The 17,505-nt window shown below is 41.5% G+C and overlaps 1 protein-coding gene across 1 annotated transcript in view; it reads left to right on the top strand.

The window, feature by feature from the left end:
* robo3 (roundabout, axon guidance receptor, homolog 3) overlaps positions 1–17,505 on the top strand; it is a gene marked incomplete at its 5' end in the record, with an annotated part of 198,885 nt that overhangs the window by 173,405 nt on the left and 7,975 nt on the right. Inside the window, 14 exons of the mRNA XM_083926692.1 lie at positions 1,307–1,475; positions 6,512–6,678; positions 6,788–6,909; positions 7,049–7,265; positions 7,860–7,984; positions 9,001–9,184; positions 10,845–11,093; positions 11,746–11,785; positions 11,967–12,106; positions 12,223–12,504; positions 13,668–13,815; positions 14,345–14,563; positions 15,694–15,890; positions 16,108–16,215. Coding sequence (XP_083782818.1) covers positions 1,307–1,475; positions 6,512–6,678; positions 6,788–6,909; positions 7,049–7,265; positions 7,860–7,984; positions 9,001–9,184; positions 10,845–11,093; positions 11,746–11,785; positions 11,967–12,106; positions 12,223–12,504; positions 13,668–13,815; positions 14,345–14,563; positions 15,694–15,890; positions 16,108–16,215 — 2,367 coding nt within the window. The remainder of the gene's footprint in view (positions 1–1,306; positions 1,476–6,511; positions 6,679–6,787; positions 6,910–7,048; positions 7,266–7,859; positions 7,985–9,000; positions 9,185–10,844; positions 11,094–11,745; positions 11,786–11,966; positions 12,107–12,222; positions 12,505–13,667; positions 13,816–14,344; positions 14,564–15,693; positions 15,891–16,107; positions 16,216–17,505) is intronic.

The following is a 17,505-nucleotide window of genomic DNA, read 5'->3' on the forward strand; positions in this document are numbered from 1 at the left end:
ACAGGAGTTTCTGGTCTACCACTGCCTTGATCAAGGAGAAGCAGACAGGGAGACGGTAGACCAGAAAACTCCTGTGTTCTGCAAGGTAAAATAACTGATTTGTTCTGAGTCTGCTGGCTTTAGGGCCCATCCACGTGGAGATGCGTTTTCCTGTAACTGCACAACTTAAGTATCGTTTTGTCCGACCATCCACACTCAGCCGGTGTCATCGGAGCCAGAAAACAGAATCTTTTGAAACCGGGTCCCAGAGTGGGATGGTTTGAAAACACTCCCCATGGCGTTTTCGCCTGGACGTTGAAACCGCACACTTTGTTAAACAATGCCATCTTCTCCCCACATCCAACCTCTAACCCCCGAAGTGTCACATAACAACAACAGTGCTGCTGCATGAGAGGAGAGAGACCCATAGACTGTTTACTGAACTGGACTCTGAGCCACATGCATGGTAATGAATTAGGGCGACCACAGATTTCTCCCTTTTCCCTTATGCTCTGAATAAGGAGCTAAATTGGTCGCTAGTAGCCTTTTATAAATAAATCGATAGTGTGGACGTACCCTTAAATAGTCTCTGTTTGACGCAAGGTAAAGCTGTGACAGTACCTGTATAACATACACCTAGACTGACATTGATTGATTTAGATGTGCCGTTTTTAGGTCTATAAATATGTTCCCTCCACAGCAGTATGTTGCTTAGCTTCAGTATTTGGACTGTCTGCTTCTCCAAACTGGCAGCGTGCTAACCTTCATCTACTGTAGGTAACACACTGACTAGAAATAAGAACCTCATACAATCCCACTTTAAATAATAATAATTTATGAATGTGAGACATGATGTTGATCGGCACAGATAAATAATGATTAAAACATGCTAAAGCCCTCATTAAGGTCATTATTGTGAGATATACACACACTGCTTTGTGCTATCTTCTCAACGACCCATCAGGCATTACTGCATCAAATATTTCAAGAAGTAGAGATTTCATTAGTAGCATTTAATGAAGAAGTAACGACTTAACAAGCTGCTCTGATGACACCTAAGTTTGTTATTTGACTATTAGTGCCTTAACGCTTAGTTAAGACCCAGTAGTTGTTGTGAAAAGCTGAATTGTGAAGTCTGTTAGAACTGAGGAACTCTGCCTGCAGCAACGGTGATGCAAATGTTCAGTCAACATTAACAGGATTACACAGAGGGTGTAGCAGTTCTAATCAAATGTGCACTCTCCCTCCTCTCTCTACTTTTATTCATCTTCCCCCTCCTCCTTCCTGCCTCCATCTTTGTTTCCTCCTCCGCTCCCTCCACATCCAGAGAGTGCAGACTCGTCAGTAGCTCAGGCCACAGAGCCTTTCCAGTTGCCAGGTCCGCCGCACAAACCCATAGTCACAGATGTGTCCAAGAACAGCGTCTCTCTGACCTGGCAACCCAATGCCCACGAAGGAGGGGCCGCCGTCACCTCCTACATCATCGAGGCCTTCAGGTGAGCTTAGCCACATCTAAGCTACATTAAAGCTATGGTCTACATTATAGGGAGGGGGAGTGGGAGGGGACGAGGCGAGAGGAGGAGGAGCAGGGGAGATGAGAGGTTTTTACCTTATCTGTATATCTTCACTGCTTTGCCCATATGCTTTTCCCACAAAGCAATCTTCTTCTTTATTTAGCAGTCAGAGTAAGTATAGTCAGAGCTGTATTCTTATTGCAGTGAATGTCTTAAATTTAGACGGCCTTGTCAGAATTGAAAACCTTTTTTATTTTGGGACACTAGAATGCCTTCACTGAATCCCAGACTAATACAATTCTTTCATAGTTTGCAGCTCTTTAAAGAAAATGGAGCTACCACATAATGAATTATTATTAGACCCTGAAAAGAAGACACAATAGAACAATTCAATGCAGAAACTGTACTTGGAATGTAGAATTATATTTCAGGTTTTACACGCCAGTTTCACCAGCTAAATCACTGAATGACGTTACTGGTCAAAACATGTATTAAAAAAAAAAGGTGTTTCTTGTGTTCAGACACATACAGTTCATAGTGATGAACATGTGAAAGGACTCTCTTGTCCCTCTCTTGGCTAATCTACATGAATGCACCTCAGCAGAAACATTCAGGTACTGCCTCTTGAGAGGAAGTCCACCTTGGATTAATAAGGGGACAAGTAGGGTTGGCTGAGCATGATGGGTGGCTGGACGGATGGACGGAGGCCTCCAGATGAAGATAGGCAGCTTTATGGGGAAATGCGTCCTTCCAATTCGATAAAGAGGGAAACGCCGGCAGAGCTTAATCAGATCCAGACGTCCACCGTGGCCCATGGCAGCGGCAGAGCGTTTCCAAGTAACGCAAACTGATTATTTATAAAGCAGCTGAAGGGGACCGGTGGGATGTTTGCAATAACAGTTCTTTGCCTGAGGTGCTAAGGTTTCTTTGTAGGAGCACAGGGAACGAGCGAGAGTGTGTGTGTGTGTGTGTGTGTGTGTGTGTGTGTGTGTGTGTGTGTGTGTGTGTGTGTGTGTGTGTGTGTGTGTGTGTGTGTGTGTGTGTGTGTGTGTGTGTGTGTGTGTGTGTGTGTGTGTGTGTGTGTGTGTGTGTGTGTGTGTGTGTGTGTGTGTGTGTGAGTTTATATAATGCATAAAGGCAGACGTTCCATTCTCCTGGTGAGACTGCAGTCATTTTCTCTTTGTGTGAGTCTGTGAACTCCCAACTCCTACACAAAGTTACCTTGAATCCAGCAGGGCGGCCTGCGCACACACAGACACACAAAAGAGATGAGTATTCAAGAGTCGTTTTCCTTTTTGGTCTAATTGTGCGGCTCAGCACAGAAGCTAGTTTCACCACAAACCCCCATGGTACCCTTGGGGAAAATCTAAAAGTGTCAAACAAATGGTTGGGGAGGCTTTTATGACTGCTGCTCCGTCAAGGTGACAGTAAATTTACAGAGAAAAAGGAAGAGATGAGGAGAAGGGGGACCGGGGTTGAGGAATGGCAGGATAATGCATCTGGGGGAGTGCCACAAGGCTAAGAACATGCCATCATTTCCTTCTGGCAGCTGTGCCTTCTTACAGGCCTCATTACATTATTCATCAGCATAGCAAATTGTTTCATTTGGAAGAGATCTTCTAGTGAGCACAAACTTCTCTGCACTGAGTGACTTTGCTCACATCTGCTATTGTTAACCAGGTAGGAAATATTAGAGGGTCCTGCTGTTACCTGAAGAACCTCTCACGATTTGGTTAAATTGAGTGGCCACACAACAAATCAGCAATGCAAAGGACGCCAGAATACAGTATGAAAGTTGTGCAGAAACACTTTTGTTGTTTCTCTTTTAAATTTCAAAGGCTTTATTGGCATGGAAGTATTTAAAAAATGATTTTGCCAAAGCATCAGAGTACACATTTATCAAACAGTAATATTGACAGAAACAGTCTTTCAGTGGTGGACCATAGCTAAGTACATTTACAGAATTACAAACTGAATGTACTTGTACCGTATTTGAGTATTTTCTATTTTCATTTCAGAGGCAAATATTATACTCTACTTCAAAAAACTACAAAGCAAAATCCTGCCAACACAGTAATGCATGAGTAATGCTAACCCAATGATATGATACTACACACATATATCTATATTATAAATTAGTAAAACAGTCACCAGGGTCGTTTCTGCCCTTTTACTCTTGACGCTACAACAGAATGATCAGTTTCATGTTCCTGATCATTCTCTAGGATACATTGTAGTTGTATGGTATTGTTATTTTTGGCATGCTGTATCACAAAGTACAGTATTATAACATAATGGAATGTTACTGTAATTATTTTAAAGGGCTAATGTATCTACTACTGTATTTATTACAATAAAATACTGTTGATGTAAAATAAGAAACAGGACAATTAAAGACCTAACACACAAAAAGGAGACATTGATCAATTTGAACATTACAGTAATAATACAGTACAAAAATACAACAGTACCACAGTATAAAGAGAAATGAAGCCAGTCATATTAGTAGACCCTACAATGTTGGGCCATGATAGGCAATAATGGACATACTGGAACTCCACACTGGAGTTCTGAAGATGGACTTTGTCCACACGGCAAGAGCTGCACCATTTTGTGGGACCAAGGGAACTGACAAGTCAGTTAAAATCAAATCAAAAAGACAATGTTACAAAGAGTAATGTTACACGATCCATTCAAAGCCAAACTCAAAGCTCCTTTAAATAACATAGAAAAGTTAGTTTACTTTGGCCTTCAGCCTAAACTACTATCTAACATTACACAATCAGATGTGCAAATCAAGATTTCTTGTTTTGTTTAGGCTATTAATATTGATTTAACCAGCCTCTAACTTACTGACAAGTACTGACAAGGACTGAGTCAGGCAGTTCTAGACTAACGATTATATATATACATATATATACAGTGCATCCGGAAAGTATTCACAGTGTTTCACTTTTTCCACATTTTATTACGTTACAGCCTTATTCCAAATTGTATTAAATTAATCTCTGTCCTCAAAATTCTACACATAATGCCCCATTATGACCAGGTGAAAAAGGTTTTCTTGAGAGTTTTGAAAATGTATTAAAATTAAAAAACAAAGAAATCAAATTTACATAAGTATTCACAGCCTTTGCTTGATACTTTGTAGAACCACCTTTGGCAGCCTCTACAACCTCAAGTCTTATATGATAATATATATGATGACACAAGCTTGGCACACCTCTCTTTAGGCAGTTTTGCCCATTCTTCTTTGCAGTACCTCTCAAGCTCTATCAGGTTGGATGGGAGATGTCTGTGCACAGCCATTTTCAGATCTCTCCAGAGATGTTCAATCGGATCAAAGTCTGGGCTCTGGCTGGGCCACTCCAGGACATTCACAGAGTGGTCCTGAAGCCACTCCTTTGAGATCTTGGCTGTGTGCTTGGGGTCGTTGTCCTGCTGAAAATGAACCGTCGCCCTAGCCTGAGGTCAAGAGCACTCTGGAGCAGATTTTCAGCCAGGATGTCTCTGTACATTGCTGCATTCATCTTTCCCTCTATCCTTACTAGTCTGCCAGTTCCTGCTGCTGAAAAACATCCCCATAGCATGATGTTTCAACCACCATGCTTGACTGTAGGGATGGTATTGGCCTCGTGATGAGCAGGGCCTGGTTTCCTCCAAACATGATGCCTGGCATTCACACCAAAGAGTTCAATCTTTGTCTCATCAGACCAGATAATTTTGTTTCTCATGGTCTGAGAGTCCTTCAGGTTCCTTTTGGCAAATTCCAGACGGGCTGCCTTGTGCCTTTTACTAAGGAGTGGCTTCGCCTGGCCACTCTGCCATACAGGCCTGATTGGTGGATTGCTGCAGAGATGGTTGTCCTTCTGCAAGGTTCTCCTCTCTCCACGGAGGAACGCTGGAGCTCTGACAGAGTGACTATTGGGTTCTTGGTCACTTCCCTGACCAACGCCCTTCTCCTCCGATTGCTCAATTTAGACGGCCGGCCAGCTCTAGGAAGAGTCCAGGTGGTTCCAAACTTCTTCCATTTACGAATGATGGAGGCCACTGTGCTGATTGGGACATTCAAAGCAGCAGATATTTTTTCTGTATCCTTCCCCAAATTTGTACCTCGAGACAATTTTGTCTCTGAGGTCTACAGACAATTCCTTTGACTTCATGCTTGGTGTTTGCGCTCTGACATGCAGTCAACTGTGGGACCTTATATAGACAGGTGTGTGCCTTTCCAAATCATGTCCAATCAACTGGATTTACCACAGGTGGACTCCATTTAAGCTGTAGAAACATCTCAAGGATGATCAGTGGAAACAGGATGCACCTGAGTTCAATTTTGAGCTTCATGGTAAAGGCTGTGAATACTTATGTAAATTAGATTTTTTTGTTTGTTAATTTTAATACATTTTCAAAACTCTCAAGAAAACTTTTTTCACGTGGTCATAATGGGGCATGATACGTAGAATTTTGAGGACAGAGATTAATTTAATACAATTTGGAATAAGGCTGTAACGTAATAAAAAGTGGAAAAAGTGAAACGCTGTGAATACTTTCCGGATGCACTGTATATATTTGTTTTCATAAAAATATTAAGAATCACCACTCACCAGATATTTACAATGAAGCAGGTGGAAGGTCAGCAGACAACATAACAGGTTTTATTTCATTTGAAGATGGAGGTTTGTAGTTTGTCTGCGCTGGCACTTAGTATTACTGTATTTAGATTTACAGTAATATCTTCCCAGGATGCATTCACAATCAACAGTAATACACTGTACAGCAAACATGTTGTGAATACAGTACGATACTGTAAAAACAACATCTACAGTAACAGGGATTCTGTCTCAGAAAACATGTTGACGTGCAGGAGGTTTCAGTGTAATAACAAGCACCATGAAGCCCCATCTAAGGCAGAGTGAAAGTTGAGATGGCACTTTGTCATCTGTGATTACGTGTCTAATTTTGCCGGTAAATATCATTTTGCATCCGAAACATAATTTTTGTCTTTTATCCCTTCACAGCCAATCAGCAGGCAGCACATGGCAGACTGTAGCCGACATGGTCAAGATTGAAACGCACACGATCACCGGCCTTCTCCCCAACACCATCTACCTGTTCATCGTCCGAGCCGTCAACGCCTACGGCCTGAGTGACCCGAGCCCCATCTCTGAGCCCGTCAGAACACAAGGTCAGTCTGCACCTCTCCCACACCAAATAAAACATGACTCATACCGCTCATGCTAATGCATTGGAAGCAGCACTCTAAGAAGAGAAGTGAAAATGTGTGTTTCCCTCAGATGTGAGTCCGACGGGTCAGGGAGTGGACCACAGGCAAGTGCAGAGGGAGCTGGGAGAGGTGGCCGTCCAGCTGCAAGAGCCGCTCACACTTACAACAGCCTCCATCCGAGTATCCTGGACTGTGAGTGGCTCTTTGTTTTATTTAGGGGAGGAGGGTTCACTTAGAGTCAGGGAATGGGGAAATTTACTATTTGACTTTTTCTTAATTTCTCTTGTCTCTCATCTTTTTCTAACTTCAAATTTCCCCTCACTCCATCCAGGTCGACCGTCAGTCTCAGTTCGTCCAGGGCTACCGCCTCTTCTACCGACCCAGTGGGGGAACCTGGCTCCTCCAGGACCTCAACTCCCCCTCCGAACGCAGCACCGTCCTCACCAACCTGCTCAAAGGGACTGAGTACGAGATAAAGATCCGTCCCTACTTTGATGAATTCCAGGGAAAGGACAGCCGAATGTTACTGGTTCGAACTCCAGAAGAGGGTAATAAATTTGGTGACTTCTGAGACACGTTTATACCAGGAAAAGATTAAAAGAAAACCTCTCAACTTTTTTAAAGCTAGGCTAGGTATTCTTTGACATTGCGGGACCTTGAAAATGGCTGTTCATTAACCTGTCTGATACCACACGAATCTCGTAATGTTATCTCATTTTGCAGTTAATTTTATATCCTCCACAATTTGGGACAGTTTATATTGATCCCTATTTTCATTAAACTCAGCCTCCAGACACCGTCATTTCTGCAGCCTGGGGTTCTCAGAAGGTTTATATTAGTTGATCCAAACTCTAGATTAAAAACAAGGGAGACTTTTTTTGCCCTCAGCACTTATAGACTTTGGAATGACCTGCATAGCTTAGTCTGGCAAAAAAAACATTAATAAAGCATCATTTTCCCCTCCTGCTACAGCTCACTTTCATGTTTCTTGACTTGGGTTTTTATACATCCTCTATTTTAGTGCCTTGAGCAATTACCTTTGTAGAGTTTAAATGTTTTGTACTCTTTGTTAATGCCAGTCATTGTGAACACTACAAGTATGTTGAGGAAATGATGTGAATGCTGCCCCCCGTCTCTCACAGTTCCCAGTGCTCCACCCAGAGCTGTTGCAGTGGTAACAGTGAAGCTAAGCAACAGCTCCAGCATCAGCGTCTCCTGGGAGCCTCCACCCAGCGAGAGGCAGAACGGCATCATCCAGGAGTACAGGGTAAACACACCACCTGAGCGCAGTCACATGTGTGTCACTGTGTTTCATCTGAAGGCAACAAGCAGCAAACACTTGTACAAATAACACACAGCTGCAGGAAAACACTTCACCCACGTGTGCCCAAAGACTATGACTAATATGATGGAGACAAATGCCACATTTGTTCGGTTTGGTCTGAAGTGTTCAAAACAAGTATGTAACAGTGGAACTTAAAAAATCACACTTTAATTAACAGTCACAGTCAGGGTTTTTGGAAAATGAGGGAACACTCTAAAATTGTGCTTATTAAATGTCTTACATATGAATTATTTCATATAGCTTTGAGAATATCTTTGATTTCCAACTTATTAGTTCATACTGTACATCCCAAATACTTTATAGTGCTCTACGTAGTTTTGATATTTGATATTTCTCATACTAGTTTTGTGGCTTTTGTATCTTATAATGGTTTAAACAATTATTAACTTTACTATTACTAGTATTATTTGACTGCATTTTATTATTTCTACATTTTGTGTTTTCCTTTTAATACACACCTTTAGCTGCATTTTATATAATGGAAGGTGCTATAAATAAAGTTTATTATTACTACCATTATTATTATTATTATTATTATTTTCTTATCATACTAAATTTAGCATTTGGGCACATGGGACAACCTTAAAAAAAATAATAATTCTGGACAGTCACGAGAGATTGCAATTCAATCTCTAGATAATATTTGGTTCATGCAGGTTCCATACATTTAACCTTGTCAAACGGTAATAAAACCCCTGAGGCTGTTTTTAGACTTCACATATAGATTAGAGCCCACTGGTACGTGGTCAAGTTCACTGATACTGTACATTTAACACAGGGAATATCTGACTGATCAAACTGATGAAATAGTGCAGCCTATAGTGAGATCTTTCATCAGTGAACGAAAAGCAAATCCTGTACACGCTCACAGGAGGAGCATAGAGTGAGAAGTATGAGTCACAATATAAATGCAGTGCCATCTCTGTGTATCCCAACAGGTTTGGTGTGTGGGCAGCGGCGGTGACAACCAGACGCGCTACTACATCAACAAGACGGTGGATGGAAACACCTTGTCCACGGCATTGAAAGGCCTGATGCCTGGCGTGCTCTACCAGGTGGAGGTGGCAGCGGTGACCAGCGCCGGCATCGGCACCCGCAGTCAGCCGGTGTCTGTCCTCATCAGTGAGTCCACAATGACAAAAATAGGTGTAGACATAACAGCAGGGTGTGGAGGCTTACTTTAAAAAAATCTATTCCAATATTAGTACTTATTACATGTTAAAAAATGTGTCAGTAAGTTAAAGTTGTACTCCATAAGAATTGAGATGTCTTGTTTCTAGTGCAAGACATCTCAATTACTGCAGTTACATCTTCTTGGCAGTAAGATGTAACTGCAGGTGAGCCTGTTCTTTCAGAGCCTCCATCTTGTCACGGTCACTGTGTGTGTTGACTATTTATTTTTTATTTTTATTTAGTTTTTGCTCTTTTGTAAACTTTATTGAAACACATTCACCTCTCTACTTCAAGTCCGTCCCCTATATGCTCCCTATTAAATCCATAATCACACATGTTCCAATTACACTTCTGCCCTTACTACAAGCCTAACCCAGAAGTTGAGGTTCCAGATTTCCGATTACAGGTGAACGCAGCATAACCATTGGTGATCTGGGCCGACAGACCAACAGCTGTCAGCAGAGTCACTATCGTAACGTGGTTTATTTACATCTTGAGAGGGAATGTCACCACAGACACAGATATTAGAATACTCAGCAAAAAGGCAGCAAATGCTTTCATTAGTGGGTCATATGATCAATCACCATTGTTTTAACTCACTATTCGATGGATAGAAAAACTTATAAGACAATTAAATAGATGGAAATCTTACTGAAAATAACTTTAATCGAAGTTGTACAATATTAAAGTAACTCGATTATGTTCTATTACTTTTGGATTGCCTCAATACCAAATATGCAAATAAAGACAAAAGAAAAGATTTATCAGTAGACAGACTTTTATTTGAACAGAAAACGCTTGTGTGTATTCTGTAAGAAAACTAAACTATGTAAACTTAGAAAGGGAAGAATAGAAGGGCTGAAGCTGTAATGCACTGCAGAGTTTGTCATCTTGGTTCAGACTACGGAGCCTTTGTGTTGTTATTTTTAAGTATAGGCGGGTAATCCTGCGAATAACACCCGTTATAGGACATCTATCTGATTATGTCTTTTTTTGTGACTTTGATGGAATGAAGTTGCCCTTTATTGTATCCTGATAACATTACACCGTTGCATGTATTCCATTACTTCCCAAGCCTTAAGAAGTGGGCCAAGATGCAAATGTATGTTTTCAGCTATATGAGTGTTGCTCAATAGATGGCTTTGTCTGTCCATTGGTCTGTTCATCACTTTGGTCCAACATGAAATATCTCAACAACTGTTAGTTGGAAAGCCAATAATAAAATGGTTTTACAGAGGTGGTCCCCAGGAGATGAATCCTGATTGTTTAAGTGACCATTTAACTTTAGATTTTAGGAGCATAAATCAGACACTGTTAATCATAAGTTCAGTCTATAATCTTTGGTTTATGACCAAATGTGTAAAGCTAATGACATTCCCATCAGCCTCAGCTGCAAATGATAATGTGCTGACTGCTAAACATCAGCATGATATCCTTTTGACCTCGTTACCATGCTGATGTTAGCATTTAGCTGCTGTTCCGAAGTACTGTACACTTTGTTTTATAACAATGGATCAACATAGAAAATGATGAAATGATCTGTAGTTCTCCCTCAGTTCTTATTATATTATCTTATCTTGTCCTCCTCCATCCTGTGTTCTTCCCCCAGAGCTGCCGGCCGAACAGCCCTCCATGGCAGGCGGTGGAGGCAGTGGTGGCACCAGTGACAACGGCGAGGAGAGCAGCGTGAGTCTGGCCGAGCAGATCACCGACGTGGTCAAGCAGCCGGCGTTCATAGCGGGCATCGGCGGAGCCTGCTGGGTCATTCTCATGGGCTTCAGCGTCTGGATCTACTGCCGGCGCAAAAAGAGGAAGGAGCTGAGCCACTACACCGCATCCTTCGCCTACACACCAGCAGGTCAGGACGAATGATTCACATGTGGACTGACTCTGTGTCTGAGGTCTGTTGGGATACCTGGCACTAAGTGCAGAAATTGTGTAAATGACGAGTGCAGGAAATACCTGAAAACACTTGAACTTTAATGTGGTGTTGTCAAGGTTTGAGAAGTGATTCTCAATAAAGTGCTTGAAACTGTTTGAAATGTAGGTAATAGAGGAGACCCTGTCTACCTACTGACAGGAAACACGTTTTGAAACATAAGACTTTGTTGTGTTCTCCTTTGATTTGTCTCCCCTCTGTAGGATGCTGTCACAGAACATCATTTTGGTTGTTTATAACAAAAAACATATTTACATACAGTATGCACAGTATATAAATATGTCATTTACCACAGCTATATGGTGCTAGAAAGAACTTGAAAATGCACCTTGAAATGCTTAAAAAGCGCTTAAATTTGACTGTGACACCAAAAAGAAACGTTACCATTAAAAGTAGCTGCACACTTGCACATTTGAGTGGAAATGAGAGCAGCTGATGTTATATAATAATAATAATATAAGCTTTGCCTTGACAGAACAAAAAGACTCACTGAAAGCAAAGTAGGCCACAGAAGTGTAACATGAGTCAGTTTAGCCTCTCACCACGCTCTCCTTCTCTCTGTCTTCTGCAGTTGGTTTCCCTCATGGAGAGGGAGCAGGACTCAATGGAAGGTAATTAATTATTATATCATGCTTTTAGACGCGGCTGTGTATCTGTATTCTGTTTAAATTCAAAGTAATCAATAGACTGCACTGATTATTCTAAATGTTTCTCACTGTTTCCATGAGGACACTGGTTGCTGTTGTACTGTGTCCCACCATGTCTCAAATTAATGCCAGAATGTCTCTGCAGGCCCGGCGTGCTGGGAGGCAACATGGGCAACTACCCATGGCTGGCAGACTCTTGGCCCACCACCAACCTGGTCCACAGTGGTAAAGAGGCAGTCAACTGCTGCACCGCCAATCACGACACAGCTGAGAGATACTACAACGGTAGGATGCTGCTTCAGCACAATAGTTTGTTTGAGACGATGTATGGATGTCTGTTTGTAGCTGTGGTGGCTCATTTCCTGATAGCCTCCAAACATATCACCTCCGTCCCTGTTTAGAAGCTGGTATCTCTAACTACCTGAATCAGACGGAGAAGTACAGCATGGGTGGCTCCACCGAGGGTCCCATCTACAGCACCATCGACGCCACCAACGAAGACCTTCACAGCTTCACCTATGCCCAGCACAACTCCACTACTCCCTATGCCTCCACCTCAATCATGCCTTTCAGCAACCAGACACAGGCGGCGGCCAACAGCGGCGAGCAGCAGGATGATGGGCACTGGATTACCCAGCTGGGGCCTTCTGGAGCTCAGTACGCCCAGCCAGACCGCTGCAATGGTGAGGAGGTCTTTGTCCAGTGGAGCCAGATCTTTCAGCTCACCAACAGGACCAGATCAGTATGTGTTTGCCTCTTAGCGTGCAGTGCTTGTCTGGCACTAGTCTGCATCACTGCGTCTCATTCTACCTCCAGAATAATAACATGATATCAAAGAGATTTTTTTTTCATCAGAGCTGAACTGATTTGTCAAGCACTAAAAACGTAAACAGCAACTATTTTGATAATCAAGTCGTTTTTCAAGCAATGTGCATGACCTGGTTCCATCTTGTCGTTGTGAGGACTCTCTGCTGTTCTTTGTTTGGGATATTAGACCAAAGCCTCTTGGACAATAAAGGCCCTTTGCTTATTTGCATAATGTATAAATAAAGAAAATAATATGAATAGACTTTTCGTATTGTTACTCCATTAACACCAAAAGTGGTATACAGCCTTCTGGGACTGAGATACACATTTCTACTATAAAGGAGCAAGATTGGTCCAAAAACATGGCCGCCATCAACCAAAAAACTTCCCAAAGTGTAGGGCTTAGTGGAAATTGACCATAACTCAAATTCTCTTTGAGCGATCCTGATTAAACTCGATGCAGACATCATGCACCGTGACTTAAATACCGAATTTGGTAATTATCCGATAAAGGGTTGTGAAATGGTGAGAGTTTGAGTCTGCAATTCTAGAAATGCTCAATCCGATGTAATGATGAAACAAGTGTGATTGGTTTCTCTCCTTCTGTGGACAAAATCAGCTAAAGTGACTTTGGTAAAAAACCTGCTCACTGCTGCTCACAGCTTTGATTTTGGAAAAAGAGCTGCTTCCTTCTGTTGACAGAAAGGGTTTGAACCTATTACCACATGCTGCTTTATATTAAGCTTTGCGATTGTTGTTAGGATAAACAAACAATTTACAAAATGTCCCATTGGATTTTATGAAATGGCATTTTTCCACCAAAGATAAAATAATCAATCAAGACAATAATGAGATGAAGGAACAACAGAAATAATCATTAGTTGCAGAAATAATATTCATTACTTGTTTTGTTTCTTTCATCACACAAAAAAAGAAAAAGAATGAAAATACTTTGTTTATATTCATATTTTATGCTCCTGATGAATCAGCTCAATGTGACAAAATATCTTCCCCAAGTGAACGGTTGTCTGTTTTATAGGTAAGCCCAAGCAGAAGGCGATGGGTAAGGCTGTCAAGACCCCGTCTCTGACCTGGATGGAGGCTTTGCCCCCACCTCCCCCCATTGGAGAGCTGGAACAGTGTGAGCAGGACGACCAGCCCCCAGAGCAAGAGGACATGGACATCGGGTTAGTCACACTCCCTCCTGTTCTTACACACATCTCTATAAATTAGTATTACACTGCTACACCATCATTTAGACTTACCGTCACCTCTAACAGGCACATTAAGTATTGAACCCAACATGGCTTTTATGCCTCTGGCTTTAACAACTCAATTACCTTGGCCTTGGTCAATTGCTTAAGTGATTAAGCTGTTTTCTCCTCCCTTAAAACACAATTTTCTGTGTTCCTCCTCACCAGTCGCTCTCTGAAACCTTAAAGAAAACTATTATTCAGCATCACGCTCGTAGCAGCGATCCCACCCAAGAGGAAGCTTAGCCTCCTGCAGGTTTGCCAACGGCAAGGCCTTCTTAGTCGAGTGAAGCCTGAAAGAACAGCATTAATTTTTAAGCAGCCTCATAGCTATCTGGAATTGAAGGCACCAGTGAAACAACAAGCCTGTCAACAGTGTATTTTAAGATCACACAAAGATGAGATTCAGCTCTGTGTGTTCCACAGTATCATCTAGCTGTAACGGTCCTCTTTGTCTGTACAGCTCAGACGAGGAGTGGTGTCCTCCCCTCCCAGAGAGGACCTACCTGATGGAGGGCTGCGAGGATGGACCCTCTCCCCCGCAGAGGAACATCGCCTCCTCTCCAGCCACCTCCTACAGTCACCAGTCAACGGCCACGCTCACCCCGTCACCTCATGAGGAGACACGAGCGCCCCATGACCTCCCCCGCCTCAACCAAGCAGACAGTCAGCTGCTGTCACGGTATGTGAACAGGCTCATCTGGTTCATATTTGAATCTAAAGATGTGATTGAGCCTGTGTCAATTAAAAAAAAAAAAAACAATGGGATGACCCAGCTATTTGGCCCTTCAGACACAAAAAAATGAGTTGTGTGGGCACAAAGGCAGTCCACACATGATGGTTACCCAAGATTGTGAAAGTCTTGAGAGATGATTGAGTAGATGGTTAAGGTTAGGCATTGACCTTGAATGGTTATAGTTAGATGGTTAAGGTTAGTATAGGTTATCAGGAAGTGAGTCCCACAAGAATTTTTGCAAATCTATTGTCACCATTAAGACATAACCGTCATTAACCCTCATTTTTTTCCACAGACTTTTTCTGTCTGTTCCTCTGTTTTCTGCTCCCAAAAGGACACATTCATATATCATTAATAAATAAAACTATTGTTATGTAGTTCAGATCAACCTGTCAATATGGTACTATGTATATATATACACGATATACTTATATTTGACGAAGAGTTTATTGCTTACTGTTTATTGTTTTTTTAATACTTTCTGTATTTATTTAGCTAAGAGTTTATTGTTTATCCTATACTGTATTTTTTATACCTCCCTTGTGTTTTTGTGAGCTGCTGGAAACTCAATTTTCTTTGCGGGAGTTCATCCCAAAGGATCAATAAAGAGAAGTCTAAATCTTTATATAAAAAGTGAAACTCAATATACGTGACATCGCTTTGCCATGACAGCCTCACTTGGTCTGGTTTGAGCAGGAGTTTAAAGTGGCTAATGTTGGCAAACTTCAGATACTAAAAGTAAAGATACATACTCTCACTTTAAAAATGCAATTTGACCCTTAGCTACACATTCACTCATCAGCCAGAAGCATGGTTTTCATATTCAGGACAAATGCCATCATTGTCTGCAGGAATGCATATTGACCATTGCTAGTTTAAAGGCTAATCCCATGGCCAGATTTTAAATGGTCTTTTTAAATAACAATGATATAGATAAACACAAGAGACAGTCAGAGGATACAAATTATACACACCATTTCTATTTTTTTGTAAACCTCACTGTGAACCAAAGATGTAGCTTCAGACTCAGGGATTAGTTCTCTCCAGTGACACGTTGCCCTTACTTCCCATAGCAGAAGGTTACCCTGCGGTCCAGTGCCAGTTCCCCAGGCGCCGAGCCCCCTGCTCACCCAGTCCAACCCCAACCTCTCTGGCCAACAGCATCACGGCTCATCAGAGGTTGGCACGCTGCAGTGCCAAAGTCCTGCCCATCGCTGCCTCCACAGCCAGGGGCCAGCTCTGAATGAAGACAACGCCAGCGCCACTACACCCGGTAAAGTGACTGCTGTGCTCATGCATACAAGCCTGCACATAACACTCACTTACAGACAAAGAAGATCATGAAAGCTAAACATTCATGTGTTCACCCTAGAACTGTGTCGACTCACTAGTCCATATGCATGGAATACATTAGAAAACTCCATGTCTGTCGAGTATGGAGGAAAAAAACTCAAATCAATCTCTGGTTGTTTTCCCCTCACCTCGCACAGTGCACAGTCGCTCATCCCCGGCAGATACATGCACTCCTCCCAACCAAAAATCCAGAGTGAAAAAAAAGGTGTCAAAGAGTTCAGCCTACAGAAGAGATGCACAAGGAGGTGAGTGCATTTCAGATTGGATCACATCTGTTCACTTCAGGAACAATAACAGCCTTATTTCTGTTTTCCATTAGTGACAGTCAAAATCAGTGTGTTATCTGAATCTCTGATCTGAAATGAAAATAGAAACTATTCCATGTGAATTTTGTTTCGATGTCACGCTCCAAAGGTACTCAAAAGGCTTCTTTGCTAAACAGATAATTGTATTAAATAATATTTAACATTATTATACATTGTCAACCAGTTCTAGAAATGAATCTAATAAAATAAAGCAAAAAGAAATAGCTAAATAAACATAATTTTCAGTAGCAGTCCATTGCTGACCATTTAAATAAAGAGTAAATAAATATAAAATAAATCGCTTTTTGAAACCATTTCTAAATCATCCTAGGCATCGTTTTCTGAATTATATGTTCTGTAAAAAAAAAGGTTTTAATATCGATGCATATTGGAAAACATATACGCTGATACTGATAGATAGTGATATGTCTGTGTTATGTCTGGTCAGGCTCTACACAGGACACCAAATGTTCTCAGTAGTTGCATCTGCAGCTCCAATGTAAAAGAGAAAATCATGTCTATTAATATTATTAATTTTGTCAGTGGGTAAATAAATAAATCTCATAATAATTCAGTAAGTACACACACATATGCTGCATAGTCATCAAATGTCTACAACTGGCACAATAATGATATGAGGGTGGTGTTCCTGCTCATGTGCATGGATTTGACTTGTAATCTGAGTTTACAGACACATTGCACACAGCATTTGTTTACCACATAACACATCACACACAGATCGGAAGTGATAGTTATCTAAAGCAGCACTGCATTATGAAGTCCGTAACCTTGAAACCAATGCAACACCACATGGCTGTGAATCAGAACCCTCATTTTAAAAAGCAGAAAGTCAGTGTTAATTTAAATGTATCCTTGTTTTTTAAAGAAGAACAGCGCTGACACATGTCCCTTGGGTTCCCTCAATTATGCACAGCAAAACAGACAACAAAAACAACATGCTCTCATTCGGTTTTCAAAGCAATATGAAGCTGTTATGTAACAGAAACCTGACACAAAATGATATTCCGGCGTAAAATCATCCCATGGTCTTTTTCGACACTTGCATACATCAAATAATCCATTGAGACAGTTTTTTTCCATGTAACAACTATCAACAGAGAGTCACTAACAGCCGGACGTGGCTAACAGTGATTAGCTCGGGGCAGTATGGTGAAGACATTCAAAGGTCTTTTTTAACCACTAATATTGCTCAAAATAACACCAAACCTC

This window comes from Echiichthys vipera (genome assembly GCF_963691815.1).
Source record: "Echiichthys vipera genome assembly, chromosome: 14".
NCBI classification, from domain to species: domain Eukaryota; kingdom Metazoa; phylum Chordata; class Actinopteri; order Perciformes; family Trachinidae; genus Echiichthys; species Echiichthys vipera.